Here is an 18,046-nt window from a genome sequence, read left to right as displayed (position 1 = left end):
GCATACGGGGTACCACTTAGATATTACAGGCACACACTGGCATTTTTAATGTAACACTCCCATATCTTTTGGTAGTGCATTGCCTTACAGAGACATGCACACCCGGGCATACAATACCAATTCCGGTGGTATTGTGTTTCCCGGCACATTGAGTTGGATTGCATACAGACTGGCACAGATACAACAATGTTCATTACATCACCTGATAGAGGATTTAAAACACGTTTCATTTCTCTTGGCAAACACCCTGGAGAAGAATGGCATTAGAATGGGTGAAGTAATTGCACCAGGTCTCGGGCACTGCTTTAGTGCTGCTGGGCAAATGTTTGTCAACTTTGAGTCCTTTGGTTACACTGGTGCACAGTGGGGCTTTAGGGGGGAGGTTTGTCGAGTGGCGCAGGCCAGGTGTCTGCTGGGCAGGGGTTGGCCGAGTGATTTAAAGAGATAAGGCTTCAGGGTTTAAAAGAATTGGTGGCTAGAGGAGGTCCTCTTTGTGGTAAGTGCACGCGGGCTCCGAGGAGTTAGGTATGATTGGGCTGATGTTTCCCTTGTGCACTTATTGAGCCTATTACTGCTAAGAAAGAACAACGCCTACTTGTTCTGTGGCAGACCCTTGTGAAGCGTGTGGCTTTTAACATTAGTCATTTGGAAAAATGAGCTCTAAATTGCACAACCTAGCTTCGAGTTTGCTGACCTGATCAATTACGGGCTTTTTGTTTTTTAAGCAGCACCCTTTTCAAAGTTAGCAAACTGAGGGCGGTCTGATAATAAGGGGGATATCTGCCTTTTTCGGAGGATGATCTTGATTGAAAAAGAGGGCGACAACCACCAAAACAGGGCGAGTTGGCGTTGCACATTTTAAGTTCACATTGCTGTGGCACCGACAGCACTTTCCACAACACGGAAAGTGTTCGTGGAAAATTCCTATGTTGTGCCCGGTCCAGGATTTGCTTAAGTGCCCCCGCTGGCAGCCTGAAGACAGCCCAGTGGGTAGCTCCACACTCTACCCTCGTTGCCTCCTTCATCACGCACTGTGCACCTACGGTGCAATTCCACCTCACTGCCCCCGTCCCCTCAGACCTGTGTACGCGTCGGTGTGCCCCCTTACGCTGCCTCGTCCGTGCGCCCCCTCACGCTCCCTCGCCCCGCAGTCCCTCACGTACCTCTCGCAGCGGGCTCCGGTACCAGCGCTCCTCGAAGCCCTGGTTTCGGCTCTCGGAGCTGTCCGCCCGAAAGCTCCAGACCCCTCCGAGCTCCTTCAGCTCCCGGCTCTTACTCTCCCGGGGGCTGAGGAGACCCCCCTGCAGGGCCCGGCTCGGGGCTCCGAGGAGGAAGCAGCCCAGCACGGCGAGGTACAGCCGGGAGGCGCCCGGCATGGTGCACGGAAAGTGCAGCACGAAGTTGGGTGAGCGAGGGTGGCTGCAGAGGGGCAGCTACGAGATCTGGGGGTGAGTTTGTGAGGTGAGTGTAACCCAGAAAGGATTTGGGGAGTTGAAGCACAGCGTCCTGCTCTGGGCAGGGTGAGCACTGTGTAATCTCCGCTTCCTCTCAGACTCACTCACACAGCCCGCGAAGAGTCAGCTGACACCAGCGGGCGGCACATGACTGGCCACAGATGAGTACATGCGCGAGGTACTGGCACCACCTATGGAAGTGCAGCCTAAGAACGTGTTCCTGAGTACAGTAGGGGCGGGGTCAGTGGGGGCGGGGTCAAAGGCGTGGCTAAAGAAATCAAAATATCCTGTAACTGTTTTGTTAGTCTTTTATCTTCAAGTGACTGCATATAAAATAAGGAACACTATATATTAAAAATGAATGCTAATGAAACTAAGCGTGAAATGCATTATTTTACGTTAAAAACTTCTGTCGCTTAATGGACGTGCCCCCCTGTCCTGATGTCTGGATCCTTAATTCTGATTTTTATTGTCATAGGCAAACATGGATCATGCGTGTGTAGCATGACACAGGCCTGTTTCACAGATTGCGGGCCTGTTGATCTGGGAGGGGTGCCCAAAGTGCTACCCTCATAGTGGTGAAAGGCTTCTGCGCTTTAGCAGGAGTTAAGCAGCAAAAGTTTGGTGGCGGCAGCATACTGTGAATCATGATCAGTGGGAGTGAACTGATCTTTTTAACCACTGTCACTCAGTGGCTGTGTGGAAATTTAGCTTGCAAACTGAACATTATCTGCGCCATCTTGTCTCTCCCCAGCGCGACACACAGGAAAACGCACAGCAGCCATTTTTAGGCACCCTGGTCTCTCCCTGCTCATTACCGATCGCCAGCGCGTCCCCCTGGCGCTGCAAGCATCCCCCGCGCGCCGGCCACCCCCGCTCTCTCATACACGGGCCATAAACCCTCTCCTTCTGCGCGACCCTGCCATGGAACCGCATCCCACGCCTGACCGACATCCCATACATGGTCATGCATCGCTTTGATAACCCCCTTCCTCTACGCCCCATTGTCCGAACCGATCCCAGGCCATCACCTAGCCCTGCGGATGCAGTTTATTGCCCCTACTGTAAGGGAAACGCCCCACATCAAAGGGATTACAGTAGATCAAGGCCCCCCACCCCCTGAGACCCGACCGGTCACACACACCCCCGGGAATTGGCGGAATATCCTGCTGTGTGATAGCCATCTCCTACTGCGGGTGGGGTGGGGACTTCTACTGTAGCTATGCGTGGGATCGGATCTGAGCCAGGGATTCTGAGGATGTTCTTTCATGCATCGAAGTAATCTCAAGAATGTGCCATGTATGATAACCCTGCAATAAAGTCATAAACGTGTGTATAAGAGACCAGGTCTCAGAGATGCAGTTAGAGCACCTCGTTACGATACCTTGCTGTCTGATCTGATGTGTTCTGCTCCGACGGAATAAAACTTTGTTTCCTGCCTTCCAGTCTCTGGCGCCTGCCTCTTTCATTGGTAAATTATCGAATGGTATGAGAGGCGATTACCGCCGGGCAATACTTGAAAGGTTATCGACTGAAACTGCCGCTACCATTTAACAATTGGCGTCCCAAGCGTGGGGCCCATCAGCGACACGTGGATCCAGTGGGAGAGGTCCCGACGACAGAGTGAACGACTGCAACGATCGGGAGAGCTCCTGCCCGATAGACCCTCGTCTGGCAGCCGATCATCCGAACTTCACTGGTTCCGAGCAGACCTCTCTCGAGTGATCTACGGTCCTGACTGGGAACCATCAGGAGTGCCACGGCAAATACGGAGAGTAGAGGACGATCGGGCGCTGGAGCCGGAAGATGAGAGAAACTGTCCACGCGGTCCGGGTAAGGTCGTGAAACACGACAAATTGCGAAACGATTGATTGATTGATTGAAATACTAGTATTGCTTATTGATTGTTCTCTTTGAGATATTCGCTGTCTACAAACGGGGAGGAGTAGAAATACTCTCTCTCTCTCTCCCTTTGCAGATAGTGAAGGGTAGGTAACGCAGACTTTTGTCCCCGTTGTAACCCGTCGTGCCTATCTTTATCTCCCCACTGATTGATTGTCCGAACATTGATTGTTTTGAAGAATAGTGCTCTTTGAGATATTCTCTGTTTGCAAATAACGTAGAATAGAAATATTCTGTCTAGTCTTTGCAAATAGTGAAGGGTAGGTAACGCAGACTTTTGTCCCCATTGTAACCCGTCGTGCCTATCTTTATCTCCCCATTGATTGATTGATTGTCCGAACACTAACTGTTCGATATTGGTTCTTTGGAGGTATTCTCTGCTTACAAATAACGAGGAATAGAGATATTCTGTCTAGTCTTTGCAAGCAGTGAAAAGATAGGTAGTGCTGACTTTTGTCCCCGTTGTAACCCGACATGCCTATCTTCTCCCCACTGATTGGTATTGGTTCTGCCCGGACCGCTTATTAGAGGTGAACCATCCGGCTCCACTGGAGGGCACCCCTAATAAGGACATGTTCACTAAATATGGACTAGTCGCCGTAGCTTATAGCAAGCTATGGCATAAATATACCAAGAAGGACCCCGAGAGTCAGTGGCCACTGATGGGATCCTTCGACGACCATAAGATAGAAATGCTAGAAATAGCTCTGCGTAGCAATAAGACGACGCCTACTATGCTTGACAATATCGGCATGTGGCGCAAAGAAGCAACACAATGAAAAAAGAGGGAAGAAGTAAAAGCAGAAAAGGAATTACGAAAGGCAGCTCACCTTGCCGCTAAAAAGTTAGAAGAAGAAATAAAGGAGAGAAGGGAAGCTAAACTAAGACAGGAGCCTGAAACATCAGGCCAGTACCCTGTTAGGACCCCCTCTATGCTCTACCCTGAGTTGTCCTCTAAGCAACGATGGAATGACGAATTACTATTAGGTCCCCCGATCATTTACATGCCCCCTCCATACGCACCCTCCCAATCGGTAGTGCAACACCCACAACCCCCAAACACGAGCGAAAGCAGTACAGGGGCCTCGGTCCTCACGGCCTCCGCGCCGGCCGAGCCTCTTGTACTGAACACAACGTCGGCAATAACGTTGGATGACCCTGAGATGAGAAAGAAAGATTCCACCAGAATGAATCGACTAACGAAGGGTGAACGAGCAGGAATCGACAAGATAGTAGGGACACTGGTGGAGCGAAAGGAAAGTGAGGAGTATATAACAGACGTGTATAACTAGTATGCCGACAACCGCAGACGACACTTTGTCGTACGACTTTGTTATCACGCCCTGAATACATATGAGGATAGGTACCACGATAAAGGTCCCGAAGGCTTAGCGGCCCTATATAGGAAGGTAGACATTGGGGAAGAAGGAGAGGGCGATGTGACGAACCTCTTCACTCGTACACTCGAGGTCTATCGACACCTTAAAGAACACAGACAGACAACCAAAGCAGAAACTCCCATAGCGACTAAGCCCCAGGAAGGAAGGACTGATACCATGATGCCCATCAAAGAGGCCGCCCCCTACTGGGTCCCCCCACGAGGTCAGGAAACACATGACGACATCAACCACCAAGATGCGAAGGGAAGGGTTGTATATAATTGGGTCTACCAGCCATGGGACCGACAAGATATTTTGACCTTTAGAAAAACTCTACCCGACTTAAGAAAGAACCCGACTGCCTTCTACACCGAACTAGGTACAGCCTTAGGCTCAACAATAATGACTTTAGCAGATATCGACTTGTTCTTCGGGTTATGTCTGCCGGCTGATGTGTGGAAGCAAATCCGGAAAGTTGACCACGCTGAGCCGTTCGGATATACCTGGGTACAACTCGATACCATAGATAAACAGCGAGAACCGGGACAGAAACCCCCGAAAGCCATATTGGAGCTCCCAGACAAGATTGTACAGAAGTTAAATACTCTAATCCCAGAAAGAAAGGTAGACTGGTCGATAGTGACGGCTTGTCGCCAGAAACCCCAGGAGGATGTGTCTGAATACTTCTCTCGGTTCGAGACTGTGTTTTCCGATTATAGTGGCCAGGACATGACCACCGCAACCGGACATCACCTCTTTGTCCAGAATTATGTGAAGGGTCTGTCACAAGAAGTCTCCCAGAAACTACAGACCAGCGAGAGTAGTTGGGCAGCCTCCAAACCCGCAGCAATCCTCCAGATGGCCCAATACTACGAAAACCAAAAGAATGAGAACGATAGGGCGTCAGAGAGGAAGAAAAAGGAACTGAAGGAGAGGGTAATGATAGCACAGTTGCAAGGGGTGACCATAGGAAGGGAACCCCCAAAAGGGAATTACCAACCAATCGCCCCTAGAAAGCTACCCCCTAGAGACCATACACCTGCACCCTACAACGGACGGAGAGACTTGGATGGGAACCAATGTGCGTTCTGTAGAGGGTTCGGACACTGGAAATCCCAGTGCCCGGTCCTTCTGGAATTGAACAAAAATAAGGACCCCAGAGACACAGCATCTGACCCCAGAAATAGAGGACAGGGACGAGGATACACGAACGACGCCATCAACGACAGGCCAGGCAGACCAAACACTTTTGATCGCCCCCGACAGACCCAGTGCCAGCAGTCCGACTATGAAAGCACCCATGACTTCGCATAGGACCGCCAGGGGCAAGGGAGGGATCCAGTCGAACTCCGTGTTGACCAGCAAGGTCCTTACGTCACTGCTAAGGTCTTGGGCACAAAGTCTCCATTCCTGGTAGATACTGGGGCGACACGTAGTGCGTTATCTAAACGACTGATTCCTAGGGCACCCTTGTCTGGCTCACACGTAACCTCAATAGGCTTCGATGGAACGCCCTCCCTAACCCCTTATCAGCACCAATCTCCTTTGACTTAGAAGATAACGCCACTGACACGACCTTTCTGCTCTCCTCCAACACCCCCGATGCTATTATGGGACTTGATTTGCTAAAACATTTTCGAGCTACCATCAGATGCTCCCCAGACGGAGTTCGAGTCATCCTGCACGATAACCCAGACCTGTTCAGACCTTGTCACACACGACGCATGCTCTCTATAACCGATGCTGACCTGTCCCTACTCGACACGTTACCTTCACATCTATGGGCTAAAACCGACTCAGATGTAGGGCGCATGGTGATCGACCCAGTTCACATAACCGTCCGACCGGACACAGTGCTCCCAAAGCTTCCACAGTATCGGATATCGCCCGAAGGCGAGAAGGCATTGGTGGAAATCATCGAGTCCCTAGTCGATGCAGGAGTGGTAGAAGAAGTAGTCAGTAATGTTTGCAACAGCCCTATCCTACCCATTGTAAAAAAGCAAGGCGAGGGAGATGAGAAAGCATACCGCTTTATTGTTGACTTACGAGAAGTTAACAAAGTAGTCATACCTCAGTACCCCGTGGTCTCAGACATCACCACCATCCTCACCCTGAATCCGTCCACTGCCACCACCTTTACCGTTATTGACCTCAAGAACGCATTCTTTTCCATCCCCATCCACCCAGACAGCCGCTACCTATTCGGCTTCACTTTAAAAGCCCGTTCGTACAGATTCTGTAGGGCACCCCAAGGCTACACTGAGAGTCCCAGCATTTATAGCCAAGCCCTCAAGAGACAACTAGATGCAGTCCAACTACCCGATGGAGTGGTGTTAATACAGTACGTCGATTACATTCTTTTGGCGGCCGACACCACTCCACTTGCCGTCACAGCCACCATTCACCTCCTCCACTTCCTCGCGGAAAACGGTCACAAGGTCTCCAGGAAGAAGTTGCAATTCTGCCAACCCCAAGTGACATATCTAGGCCACCTACTATCCAAAGATGGGAGGGAACTTACCCCTGACCGAATTCAGACCATCCTAGAAACCCCTGTTCCCAAAACTCAGAAGCAAGTACGGTCTCTAGTAGGCCTCACCTCCTTTTGTCGACAATGGTTGCCAAACTTCAGTCTTATTGTAAAACCTCTGCTTTCCCTGCTGGCTAAAGATGTCCCCTTCCCCCTTCCCTGGACACCCGAATGCCAATCCTCCTTCAAAGAATTACGAGACGCCCTCTGCTCGGCCCCAGCCCTAGGAACCCCAGACTACACTAAACATTTCTCCCTCTACACCCACGAAAGGGAGGGATGTGCGTTGTCTGTCCTAACCCAGTCCATAGGCCCTAAACAACACCCTTGTGCCTACTTCTCTGCCACTCTGGACCCTGTAGCCAGAGCTTTGCCCGCCTGCCTTCGAGCAGTAGCCGCCGCTGCTGTTTCTATCCGGCAAAGTGAGGGGATCGTGCTCTCGAACCCCCTCACTGTATTGGTACCCCATGCGGTTGACACCCTCCTGAACCAGACCAAGACTCAACACCTGACTAGCGCACGACTGACTGGTTACGAACTGACACTACTTGCACCCCACATCACATTGAAACGATGCACCACTCTGAATCCAGCTACTCTACTACCTCTCCCTGACACTGACCCCAATGCGTCCCCTATACATGACTGCGTGACCCTCACCGACGAACAGACCAAGAGCAGGGTTGACCTCCGAGATACGGCCTTCCCGGACCCTGACGGAGAACTGTGGGTGGATGGCTCATGTATCAAGCTCCCCGATGGCACCACCTCAGCTGCCTATGCAGTCACCACAGCCCGAACAGTTGTTGAGACAGCCCGCATCACACAGCGATCCGCACAGGCGGCGGAACTAATCGCTCTCACACGAGCATGCATCCTGGCAGCAGGGACAACCGCAAACATTTACACAGACAGTCAGTACGCCTTCGGGGTAGTTCACCACTTTGGGCTCTTATGGAAAGAGAGGGGATTCTTGACTTCCCATGGCACACCCATCCTGCATGGAGATCTAGTCTCTGCCCTGACCGAAGCAGTCCTCCTCCCCACACGGCTGGCTGTGATCAAATGCCAGGCACACAAGAAGGTGACAGACATTATAGAACAGGGAAATGCACTAGCTGACATTACTGCCCGAACCACAGCCGAGAATAGGTCTACGACCCATATGTACGTGACCAGGTCGCAAACTGAGAAATGGAAGGATGCTAGGGAAACGATTAGGGATATCCAACTAGCCAGCACACCACACGAATTAACTGAATGGGCCCGGGTGGGATTGAAGGACGATGACGGTTGCTGGCGAACTAAAGACTCGAACAAATGGTTGCTACCTGACTCATACTTGATCCCCATGCTGACCATGGCACACTCCCCCGCACACATAGGGTCTGCTCCCATGATCGAACTCATCTCCAAAGTCTGGCACAACGACAAAATCCCAGACTCAGCCAAACGTCTGGTCCAACAATGCCTGATCTGCCTCCAACACAACCCTGGGAAAGGAACTGCTGTACCCCGAGGAGGGATTGGGGTTCCCAATCACCCCTTTGAAGTCCTACAAATGGACTACGTCCAGTTAGAAAGGTGAGAAGGTTTGAAGTACGTACTTGTCGTTGTGTGTGCCTTCAGCAAGTGGGTGGAAGCCTACCCAACCCACGACAACACCGCTATGACTAGCGCAAAAGTACTACTGAAAGAATTCTTCCCCCGATACGGCCTTTGTCGAATTTTGTGGAGCGATAACGGCCCCCACTTTGTAGCCGAGGTTATCCAACTCATCTTAAAGGGGCTGGGTGTAAAACAGAAGTTCCATGCGGTCTTCCATCCCCAATCTGCAGGCTTGGTTGAGCGACATAATGCCACATTGAAGCTTAAGATAGCAAAAATAGTTGCCACCACAGGACTGAAATGGCCAGACGCTCTCCCGCTAGCATTGCTATCAATGCGTTCCACCCCCACCAAACACCACTTAACCCCCTACGAGGTCGTCTTCGGGCGGCCCATGAACCTTTGGACTGCACCAAAGCCAACATCCATCCACGACGTCCCGGACGTCCTCATGTCCGACTATTTGTATAACCTGACTAAAACGTTGTCTGTTATCCAACAGCTCTTCGAGTGGAGGGGAAGCGCAATTGGCTGCATGCACACCACTGCAAGAAGGTATCACCGACCCTGACGACCACGGACAACATCACCGCCCAAGAAGGACTTCTGGACAAAGACCGACCATCCCTGAGCCGCTGCCCAGATACTGAGACACTTGAGTTAGTGAAATATCCCGATCCCACCGTGCCATCCAAGGAAGGGTATAACTTACGCCGAAAGGAGGGAACTTCGGCTAAGCAGACCACAAACTAAGTGGAAATCTCAGAGCGGTAGCCTAGTCACCTCAAAGGCCACCAGGAGAGAAACTAAACAAAGTCTGTGGTTCTGCCCGCTACCGAGTCCCTTGAAGGTGATGGAAGCGCCTGACATGAAGATGATGGAAGCAACCGGACGTCCGAAGATCCACTACAAAAACCCAAAGACTGACAGAATGCACAGCTCAAAGACTATTGCACTTTTCATTTCCCTTCTCTTTTGCCTTCTCCTCATAGTCACCTTCTGGATCATGGAGGAGAGCACGCCCGCTCATAAGACATTGCTGACCACCGTTCAACCTACCACCATGAAAGAACACCATCTGATCTCACTTTCACCCCAACTCCGAGAAAGGCGTAAGGAGTTCTGGAATAACTCTTTTGTGCAGTTGCTCCGCCAACACAATCTTGCCGCCAACGCCACTAATTGCTGGATCTGTGGATTGCTACCACATGCCACTGGACACTCTATCCCTTTCATCCCTTCACCTTTTTCTGTCCATGGTTCCTGCCTCGCCTGGCTAATCCTCCTGCAGGAAAGCTACAAGGACAATGCCACCTCCGGCAAAACTGTGTCACACTTCTACCATGGGTTCTGGCTGAACAAAACTGGAAAAATTTCTGCCCCCTTCTGCCCTCTGAGATCAAACACTTCCTTTCACATGGACATCCCTGCCAAAGAACGAGTTGAAATGCAAGTGTTCAACAACCCAGCCAGACCCACCTTCTCTTACCTCCGGAAACGAACGGCCGCCACCCTGACAGTGGCCCTATCCGTCATCAACATCACTGGATTTGTGTGCCTCGAAGGTCTGGGGGCGCAGCTGGTGGGCCACAGCTCCTGCCTCATCACCCGAACATTGGACTCAGTTGATCCACCCTCCTTTGTTGCCTCCCCGAATATGTACTTCATCTGTGGTACTAAGGCCTACACCTGGCTTCCGAAAGGTTGGGGGGGCACCTGCTACATCGCTTTTGTCCTTCCTCCGACATATGTGGCTCCAGCAAACCACCACCGACAGAAACGTGCCAAAGACCTTGTACAAGCCGACTCCACCGGAGCACAGTTCCTGGATGCAGTAAAGGGACTTGTTCCACTCTGGGGTCCAATGGCAAACAGCCGTGCTATCCGCCACTTAACTCAGGCAGTCGAGACGGCGATGAACATTACGGCTGGCATCCTCGCCAACAACACCGCCGAGCTTCAGGCCGTCCGCCTGGTGGCTCTTCAGAACCGCCTCGTTCTAGATGTAGTTCTGGCTGATCGTGGAGGAGCATGCCGCATCATTGGGTCCAGCTGTTGTACCTACGTACCGGATAACTCACCCTCAGTCTACAAAGCAATTGAACACCTCCACAGACTTTCCGCAGAGGTTCATCAGGAGCAAGAAGGATGGTCACTTGGGAGTTGGTTTGTGGACACTATTAAAAGTTGGGGATGGAGGCTGTTTTCATTTATCCTAATACCGATTGTGATACTATGTGGATGTTGCTTGGGGATTCAGTGTCTGCCACCTCTATGTTCGCTTTTTATGAACTGCATCTGCCCTAAGACTTTGAACTTCGAAGCGGAACGAATGAAGGCTCTGTATAAGGTGGAAGTTCGTAGTATTATGGGGATAGATCCGAACTAAACAAGCTGGCGAGATATGTTAAAAGGGAGGACTGTGGAAATTTAGCTTGCAAACTGAACATTATCTGCGCCATCTTGTCTCTCCCCAGCGCGACACACAGGAAAACGCACGGCAGCCATTTTTAGGCACCCTGGTCTCTCCCTGCTCATTACCGATCGCCAGCGCGTCCCCCTGGCGCTGCAAGCATCCCCCACGCGCCGGCCACCCCCGCTCTCTCATACACGGGCCATAAACCCTCTCCTTCTGCGCGACCCTGCCATGGAACCGCATCCCACGCCTGACCGACATCCCATACATGGTCATGCATCTCTTTGATAACCCCCTTCCTCTACGCCCCATTGTCCGAACCGATCCCAGGCCATCACCTAGCCCTGCGGATGCAGTTTATTGCCCCTACTGTAAAACGCCCCACATCAAAGGGATTACAGTAGATCAAGGCCCCCCACCCCCTGAGACCCGACCGGTCACACACACCCCCGGGAATTGGCGGAATATCCTGCTGTGTGATAGCCATCTCCTACTGCGGGTGGGGTGGGGACTTCTACTGTAGCTATGCGTGGGATCGGATCTGAGCCAGGGATTCTGAGAATGTTCTTTCATGCATCGAAGTAATCTCAAGAATGTGCCATGTATGATAACCCTGCAATAAATTCATAAACGTGTGTATAAGAGACCAGGTCTCAGAGATGCAGTTAGAGCACCTCGTGACGATACCTTGCTGTCTGATCTGATGTGTTCTGCTCCGACGGAATAAAACTTTGTTTCCTGCCTTCCAGTCTCTGGCGCCTGCTTCTTTCATTGGTAAATTATCGAATGGTATGAGAGGCGATTACCGCCGGGCAATACTTGAAAGGTTATCGACTGAAACTGCCGCTACCATTTAACAGCTGCCGATACATGTGGACAGTGGTGGAGCGGGCGGAGGGAGCGCGCAGGGGGGTGCGCGGGGGGAGGAGGCGTGAGGGGAGGGCAGAGGGGGAAGAATAAAAAACATACCTCATGCGGCTTCTGCTGCCTCGCGCCTCGGAGCTTCTCTGCTTCCTGGTCCTAGTGGAAACTGGAACAGCAGCTGACTCCCCATCCAATTCCCGCGCTGCTCTCATGCTGCATGACAGCAGCCAGGGGATTGGCCTGAGAAGGCTAATTTAATTCTCCGGTCAGGGAGCCTGTGCTATTTCTCCAACCTGGCTGTACAATACAGCAAGGTTGGAGACACCAAACTGGGCATGTCTGTTTGACCGGCCTAAGACGGCCGGCCAAGCAGACATGCCCATTTAGTAGTGCACATCACTCCGCCCCCTCCCATTGCCCGTTCCCACCCATCCCCACACACGCTAGCTCAGCCAGCAGCCGGAAACAAAGCAGCGAATCAAGCTATCAATGGAATAGGCTAGATAGTAACGATTTTCCCACCCAGCTGAATAAAAACAAGCCGTGTTTCACAAAAGACCCTGATGCTGCCTCTGCACAATACCATCACTCGATAGCTGCAGCAGCTGGCATTACCGTCCCTCTTAGAACAGGGAAAACCAGCAGGACAGCACCAACTGAACCTCGGTTCTCTGAAGAACTAAAGATCTCAAGAAGACAACGTCGCAGTCACAAAAGACGCTGGAGAAAACATTATGATCCCAAGTGGAGTGGGCACTTTGAATGGAAGCATATCCCAACATCAACTTCAAAGACTCGGACTCTAAATCATAGTTGGTGTCTGGGAATTGACTATAAGAAGAGGAGCTTGAGACCTAAAGAACTGTAAACTGTCAAGCACTCAGTTGGGCTGAGAAAGGAGGAGAAGCTCTGCAAGACTTCTGCCTGTGAACAGAACTGTGAGCTAAGGCCTGCTACTTTCCCATCTGGGTGAGGGACATCACCCAGGAAAATCCAAGACCACCTGCCCTGGAGCCTGGAGCACGAGTGTCTGCCTGTTTGCCAAGACCTGTGTGCCCTGTGACGAAGAAGGCTTTTGTTTGGCTTGTTGAGCCCCTATCTCCTTGCTGTCCCAGTTCCCGTGTTTTTACACCGATCCGAGCCAAGCGCGCAAGCAAGGAGGACGCCGAACTGCGACTCACGGCTCACGGCTCACGGCTCACGGCTCCCAGCCCGGCTCTCGTACTTTGGCCCGCTGTCCTTCTATTCAGCGTCGAGCTGTGAGGGGGTGGTCAAGTGCGGAGTGCAACCGAGTTTCACCCCCCCCATGCTCCTGTCAGCTCCTGTCCTGTCAGCGGTACCGCTGGGAGCGCATTGCAAGGAGCTAGCGTCAGTGCCAGAGGATCTCTGGAGTAGCCGAGGGGTGAAAGCTGCAAGCTTAAGCGGTGTGCAGCATGGAGCCAAGAGCCGAGAGCAGGAGTAACAAGTGGAAGGACACAGGCGGGCCAAAGGGTCTGGTTCAGCCAGCGTTGCTGTGCCGGGTTCAGTACTGACCACTGACTGCTGCCACCTGGATATACTGGTGTAAGATCGATCGTGGATTGCAGCTGGCTGCCACTGACCTGCCGCGGACTGCTTGACTGCCCGATTGCCTGATCACAGACTCCAGTAAGGTGGGTGCAGCTGCGGTTCAGGCTTGCTTGCTTCAATTTTGCTCCACCATGCCCCGCCTTGCCCCACCCAACAATCGTATTCACCGTGTCCACCTCGCCCCGCTCTGGTGCGTCATAGCAGCTGCAAACAGCAGAAAACTGTGGTATCTGTGAACAGGACCAACAGGACTAGCAGCACCAATTGCGGCACCAACTCCATTCAGAGTGAGAGAGCCTATCAGTCCCCTCGCAGACCTTCTACAGAGGGGGGGGTAGAGGGGGTCTTCCAACCAGCGCCGCTAACAAGCAAACCAGAGAGTCCTGGCTGAAATGTCGTATGTTCTACTCATCTGTTAGCTGCTGGTGCTCTTGTGGGAATTGTATTGGGCTGTTGGTAAGAAAACAATAAAAAATGTTTAAACAAAAAAAAAAAACAAGCAAACCAGAGTCAGAGAGTCAGCATACTAGTGCACTAGTGTACCTGTGCACTACCAACAGCAACCAGCAATCAGTCTTCCCCCATTGAAGAACCAGGGGGGGGACTTGAGCACTCCAGCAGCAGCATTTACAACCAGCACTCCATGCCCTCCATTCTACCTTACTTTTACACCTATCTCCATCTCTATCTATTTCGTCTCCCATTCCGCCCTCCTCTAACATCCTCATTAACAGCACAGCTTACAGCTTTACAATAAGCTCTCAAAGCTCCTCCTTTCACACCCACAATTGTACTACCTCAGCACTTGCAGGACCACGGTTACGCCATCACTGACATCACAGCTCCCATCACAGTCCCTAGTAAACTCTACTTGAAACCAACCGCAGCTCCTACTCAGCACTCCTAAATAGCCATAAATAGCCCCAAAAAAGTCTAAAGGATCATTGGACCATAGGGTCAAGGGCCAAGAACAAAGGGCTAACCGATTGAATCGACTGAACAGCGTAAACAGCGAGGCTAGGAGCCATGAGATCAGGCCGAGTAAGAGAAGCTCCAACAAAACCCAAACCAAGACCGCAATCTAAGTCAACTAAATGGAAGAGTGAGGGCACGAGATGTCTTAGGGGCAGCAGCCCACAGGAACTTGACCGCGTAAGAAACAAGATAAAATGCGAGAAACTTGAAGATACACAAAACAGCGAAAAACTTGAAGATATACAAAATAGCTTAATGGAAGATATGGCAGACAGACTCCTGTGCAGCTTGCATCCCACTAGTACATATAATAGTAGCGTCCTTTTGCCCCTGGATGGCAGAACCACAGCACAAGCAATGGATAAAAAAGCCACAACGAGCACAAGTCTTGTGGAGCAGGACTTAATCCGGGTAGAAGGAACACAGACAAGGAGAAACCCCTGCATATTCCAGCCAAAATATACACAAAGTTCTCCTTCCTGAAAGATCCGGGAACAGCAATATTCTCTAAAAGTGCAAGTATAGAAGGGCTGCAATCCCCTCTCCTATCACTTTCTACAAACAGCTTAGACCATAAGCCAGACCCACTGGCAGCGAAGGATATCGTAGTACAAATCCACTCTAAAGGAACATCTCAAATGAGCCCACAATTCAAAACCAAGGATTACCTGGGATCTAGACAAGCAGCTGGAGACACGAAGACTCCATGTGCAAATAAGTCAGATAACAGTGAACAACAGGGACTACTGGATCCCCCACAAAATCACCAAAAGGACATTACTTACGATTACTCCAGCTCATCACAATATAACCCAGTGGAAAGCTTAAAAATAGCTCAAATTAGTATCCCGCACCTCCAACAATCTAGGACATCAATCGGGGCCTTACCGGTGCCAGCACCAACATTTGACCAGCAAAAGGCCTCAGGACAAGGATCAGAACCTCTGAATGCCCAACTCTACAGTTATACTGCAGAGAACATACTAGGCCAAGGTGCCAGCTTCTCACCTCAACAAGCAAGGCCTGACATGGGAACTGCCCCAACGCTTTATCAACACCCATCATCAGCTCCGGACAAGCTGGACGACCAAAAGACGAGGAAACAGACACCACAATCAAATAATTCCCTTCTACAGATTTTATCTCCTACCTTATCAGGCACCAGTTCGGTTGACAAACTATTTCAGGCAGGCTCACCCGTTCTTTGCAAAATAAAGGGAACAGCGCAATCAGTGCAAGGGCAGCTGCCACAAATTGATGATCAGTCTGCCTCCAACTGCAACATGACCTTCCTAGCCTCCCAAGAGTGGGAAGACCTAGTCGCCTCTTATACCCATGGACCCAGCGATCGACCCAATGGCCTGCAAACAGGAAGAAGCAATCCAGGTCATAATAACAAAACCTTATTTTGGGAAGCACTATTAAGCTCTATGCAATATTCAACCGCGGCCTTGCAATATCAATCGCATAAAATGGACCTCGAGCTCATGGTTTTGCAGACGCTTGCCGACTTTACTTCGGGGATCGATAAAAATCTAGGTGAATTGAACGGTCTGATAGAAAGAGGGCCCGCAGCGGCCTCTAAAACACAGTTTGTGCAACAAGAATGCTTATGCGCCCCGATTATAGATAAACTACAAACGCTACCAACAACACTGGCTGACCTGTTGTCGACCCTGAAACCAATAACCATACCCCGGAAAACAGACAACATTTGCATCCCGAGGGAAGACATGACACAATTGAGCTCACAACCAACAGTGCTAACATCACAAAACAGCGACTCTCTAACGGAAGGTAGCAGCCCACCCCGAGGCTCACAATTGAGCTCACAACCAAGAGTGCTAACATCACAAAACAGCGACTCTCTAACGGTAGGTAGCAGCCCACCCCGAGGCTCAAAAACAGAACCTTCCTGAAACAAAGGCCTACCGAAAAGACCAGGGCGAAAGCAAAATAGGAAAGGCAGGAATAAGAAACCCACAGTCCAGGCCCAACACTCAACATACTGCTTTCCGACAGGTCTATCTACAACAGAACTACTAAACGACGAAAAAAAAATGAAGAAGAGCCATTTTCGGTAAATAGCACGAAGATCATGACCGTAAGCACCAAACTACAAAGCAGCAACATAAGACACCTAGCTGCCCAGCAAGTACTAGCAACAAACAAGAGGACAAGAGCAAACAGAAAGGGAATCAATCTGACGAGACCCCGCCTCCAACTGCATCCGTCCAGAAGTACCAAGCAAGCACAAACACAGGGAAAGAGGCGCTAACTGCCTCACCGAGAAGAACGGTACTAATCAATGGAATACACCAAACAACAATATTGCATGGCACAGCCTCTAGGGAGGTTCAAAATAATTGCCAACAATCTTCAAGTCATAACCATGAAAAAGACGTCAAAGCGCAAGCCACAGACTGAACTTCACCTGATCACACGAAACATTCACATCATAATCATAACTCTGAAACATTCACAGCAAACCTTCCTGAACAAGGGCTCCTTCTCAATAGAGTAAGCAACAAAACAAGCACATCATTTCAAAACCAAGACCCTCTCGTTCATAGACTAATTACCAGCAATAGTATACAGTCACAAGACCAGGCTATAAATGAGGCCGAAGGGGCTGACACAATAATATTTCACCCTCAATACAAACCCAGAGGTCGCGCGGACACACTGAATAGAGGGAATAGTCTACGGCTCTTACACTCCATCATACCCCTAGTAAACATTGAAACCCTTGACTTATTGTCAGTAGAATTTCTGTCATTAAACAACAGTCAGACCACAGAAGCAACTAGAACAACATGGCGTACCGCAGAGGTTGCAGGCAGAATCCTATGGGAAAGAGAAAGATTTTTAAACTGGGGGATAGGCCTGGAATCTATCCCAAAACCCTTATACACATCTCCTTTCCTTAAAGCAGAAGTAAACAACCTAAATCAGACAACTTTTTCAGTCTTAAAAGGAGCAAGAAGCAGAGCACCGTGCACAACAACTGAGGCAAATTTGACAATCGCATTGTAATCGACTCATGGTCCCCCAGATGCATTGTCTTTTTCAATGCTTAACCATTGGACTAGGATGCATCGGCAAATAACACTGGCATGTCCAAAATGACAGGCGCCAGACACAGTACAGCTTTCACAAATAGAACGCGACAGAATTGCCGTATGTGTATGGAACATCAACGGCCAGCCTCTAAAATGCAAGATCAAGAGTTCATAAAATACGTGACATCTTTTGATATAATTCTGATTCAAGAGACCTGGGAAGATAAGCCCTTCGACCTGCAAGGTTACACCTCCTGCTCATTTCCAGCGACAAAGGTATCTGCCTT

General features: G+C 50.5%; 1 protein-coding gene across 1 annotated transcript in view; it reads right to left on the bottom strand.

The window, feature by feature from the left end:
• The window catches only part of GUSB (glucuronidase beta), a 200,478-nt gene extending 198,871 nt beyond the window's left edge, over positions 1-1,607 (bottom strand). Inside the window, exon 1 of the mRNA XM_085649764.1 lies at positions 1,164-1,607. Within this exon, the coding sequence (XP_085505890.1) occupies positions 1,164-1,376 (213 nt within the window). The 5' untranslated portion in view covers positions 1,377-1,607. The remainder of the gene's footprint in view (positions 1-1,163) is intronic.
• Positions 1,608-18,046: the final 16,439 nt, after the last annotated feature.

The sequence above is a fragment of the Triturus cristatus genome, chromosome 3_2 (genome assembly GCF_964204655.1).
Source record: "Triturus cristatus chromosome 3_2, aTriCri1.1, whole genome shotgun sequence".
Classification (NCBI taxonomy): domain Eukaryota; kingdom Metazoa; phylum Chordata; class Amphibia; order Caudata; family Salamandridae; genus Triturus; species Triturus cristatus.
The sequence above is the reverse complement of the archived record's forward strand: the minus strand, read 5'-3'. Positions and strand labels throughout refer to the sequence as shown.